The 2,397-nt window shown below is 39.5% G+C and overlaps 1 protein-coding gene across 1 annotated transcript; it reads left to right on the forward strand.

Moving 5' to 3' along the window:
- Positions 1–1,476, forward strand: LOC125369275. Its single transcript, XM_048371288.1, has 4 exons — positions 1–208; positions 365–760; positions 872–1,098; positions 1,441–1,476. The coding sequence occupies exons 1-4, from the start codon at positions 1–3 to the stop codon at positions 1,474–1,476; spliced, it is 867 nt and encodes a 288-aa protein (XP_048227245.1).
- The last annotated feature ends 921 nt before the right edge of the window (positions 1,477–2,397 follow it).

Consider the following 2,397-nt stretch of genomic DNA (forward strand, 5'->3'; position numbering starts at 1 on the left):
ATGACTTATCAGCAAAAGAAGAAATTCTTTGCTAATTTGAAATACTTCATTTGGGAAGACCCCTTCCTATATCGAGTGTGTACAGACCAGGTCATTCGCCGATGTGTTTATGGCGAAGAGAATCTCCAGATTTTGAGGCACTGTCATGAAGGGTCCGTAGGAGGCCATCAAGCGACAAACCATACTGCTAGGAAGGTGTTGGATGCAGGTTTTTATTAGCCAACTATCTTCTAGAATGCTAGGACATTTGTTTAGGTTTGCGACGCTTGTCAATGCTCAAGTAACATTTATGCCCGTGATGAAATGCCCTAAACTAGTATGCAGGTTGTTGAGATATTTGATGTTTAGGGTATTGACTTCATAGGACCCTTCCCTTCTTCCTATGGCAATAAGTATATTCTTGTGGTTGTTGAGTATTTCTCCAAGTGGCTTGAGGCACAGGCTTTACCTACTGATGATGCTAGAGTTGTTTGCAGGTTCCTTAAGAAGTTATTTGCTAGATTTGGCACACCTAGAGCATTAATTAGTGACAAGGGAATAGATTTCTGCAACGCTCAATTGGAGAAGGCACTCAGACGCTATGGTGTGACACAGCGGTTCTCTACTCCCTATCACCCACAGACCAATGGGCAAGCTGAGTTTACTAATAGGGGTTTAAAATGCATTTTAGAGAGAACTGCAGGTATGAGTAGGAAGGATTGGGCTTTGAGACTGGATGATGCATTATGGGCATTTAGGACTGCATATAAGACTTCCATAGGTTTTACGCCCTATAGGCTTGTGTATAGGAAGTCTTGTCATTTACCTGTTGAATTAGAGCATACGGCTCTTTAGGCCCTTAAAACTTGCAATTTTGATGTTGATTACGTAGGTAAGGAGAGACAATGGCAGCTTAGTGAATTGAGTGGCATCAACAGGCGTATGAAAACTCTTCAATTTACAAGGCTAGGACGAAGAAGTGGCATGATCAGAGGCTCAGAGGTTCCAAGGAGTTTCAGATTGGAGATAGAGTATTGCTATATAACTCACGTTTTGTTTCTTTTCACGGAAGCTCAAGAGTCGATGGTTGGGGCCATTCATGGTAAAGCAGGTTTTCCTGTATGGCACGGTCGAGCTTCATCATCCTAAGAAGGGTGATTTCAAGGTCAATGGACATAGGCTCAAATTATATCATGGATACTCGTTCGAGATTGAGCAGTCGGTTGACATGGTTCTATATTAGCAGGGATGATCCATTACAGAGTCCAGCTATATGACTCGGGAACAAAAAGAAGCATTTATGTTTACTTAGTTGATTTTTACTTTGTTCATCTTCATTTTTTTTAACTGTTTAGTGTTAGTTTATTCAGTTTGATTGCGGAACTTTTTCCTTTGTTGGTTATTTTTGGGTTAATTTTGCATATTTGGGGTGCTTTGGATTGCATGTTTCATTTTCTACAGGTTTTCGGAGAGTTTCAGAGCTGGAAACGGGCTTGATGCGCGAGCAAGGGCACATCTGCACCAGCCACATCTGCACCAGCACCATCGCCCCAGTTAGAGGACGTTCCCATTTTCACTCTGAAGTTCACACATGATGATCAGGGTGGTATCTAGAGGGTTACCTCTTTCTTATGCTTTATTCCATTTGACTTAGTTGTTCATATTCTTTTTGGTTTATGACTTCTATTCCTTTATTTTCATGATAGATGTTAGTTCTTTATTTTCTTGAACATTATTTTTTGCTTATTTTGCTACTCAAGTGTGGGGTACCCCCCCTGTTTCACACTGAGGACAGTGTCTTCTTCAAGTGTGGGGTGGGCAACCTCGTTCTTTCCAAGTACCGAGCTTCATTGTGAACCTTATAGTAGTGGAGTGCATATTTTGATGTTTGAGTAATTCTTTTATTGTCAATACTCTATTTTAAGCTTTGTTTAATTTGAGTAGTTGATGATTTGGTTTATGAGTAGACGTTATTTGTTCTTCTGTTATTTTGTAAAAGGAAAGCAATTTATGGTATCTATAGCATCAGCTCGACCGGGGTTAAACTGGTGTTTCTCTTTGGTTTTTCGATTTATTTTGCTTTGGTTTAGAACTTCATTAATATTGCTGCTTTATGATTTGATTGATGATGTAACGAAATTTTTGAGAATCCTTTGTAATTTAGCCATACTTAAATGGTAAGATTTGAGCTAATTGCGAGCATCCATTATACTTTTGCTCTTTATTTTCTTGTTGAGTGTGCGTTATGCTTGATGTTTGTTTCTAGAACTTGCTCTGTAATGCTTATCAAGACTGCATGAACTTTTGATTACCATGAGATGATTTGGGCAACTAGGATTTTGATGTGTGCTACTTGTGTTAGCTACAATCTAAGGCAGTGTACCTATCGATGCAGTCTAGCACTAATGGCGAGTATCA

This window comes from Ricinus communis, chromosome 2 (assembly GCF_019578655.1).
Source record: "Ricinus communis isolate WT05 ecotype wild-type chromosome 2, ASM1957865v1, whole genome shotgun sequence".
NCBI lineage: Eukaryota > Viridiplantae > Streptophyta > Magnoliopsida > Malpighiales > Euphorbiaceae > Ricinus > Ricinus communis.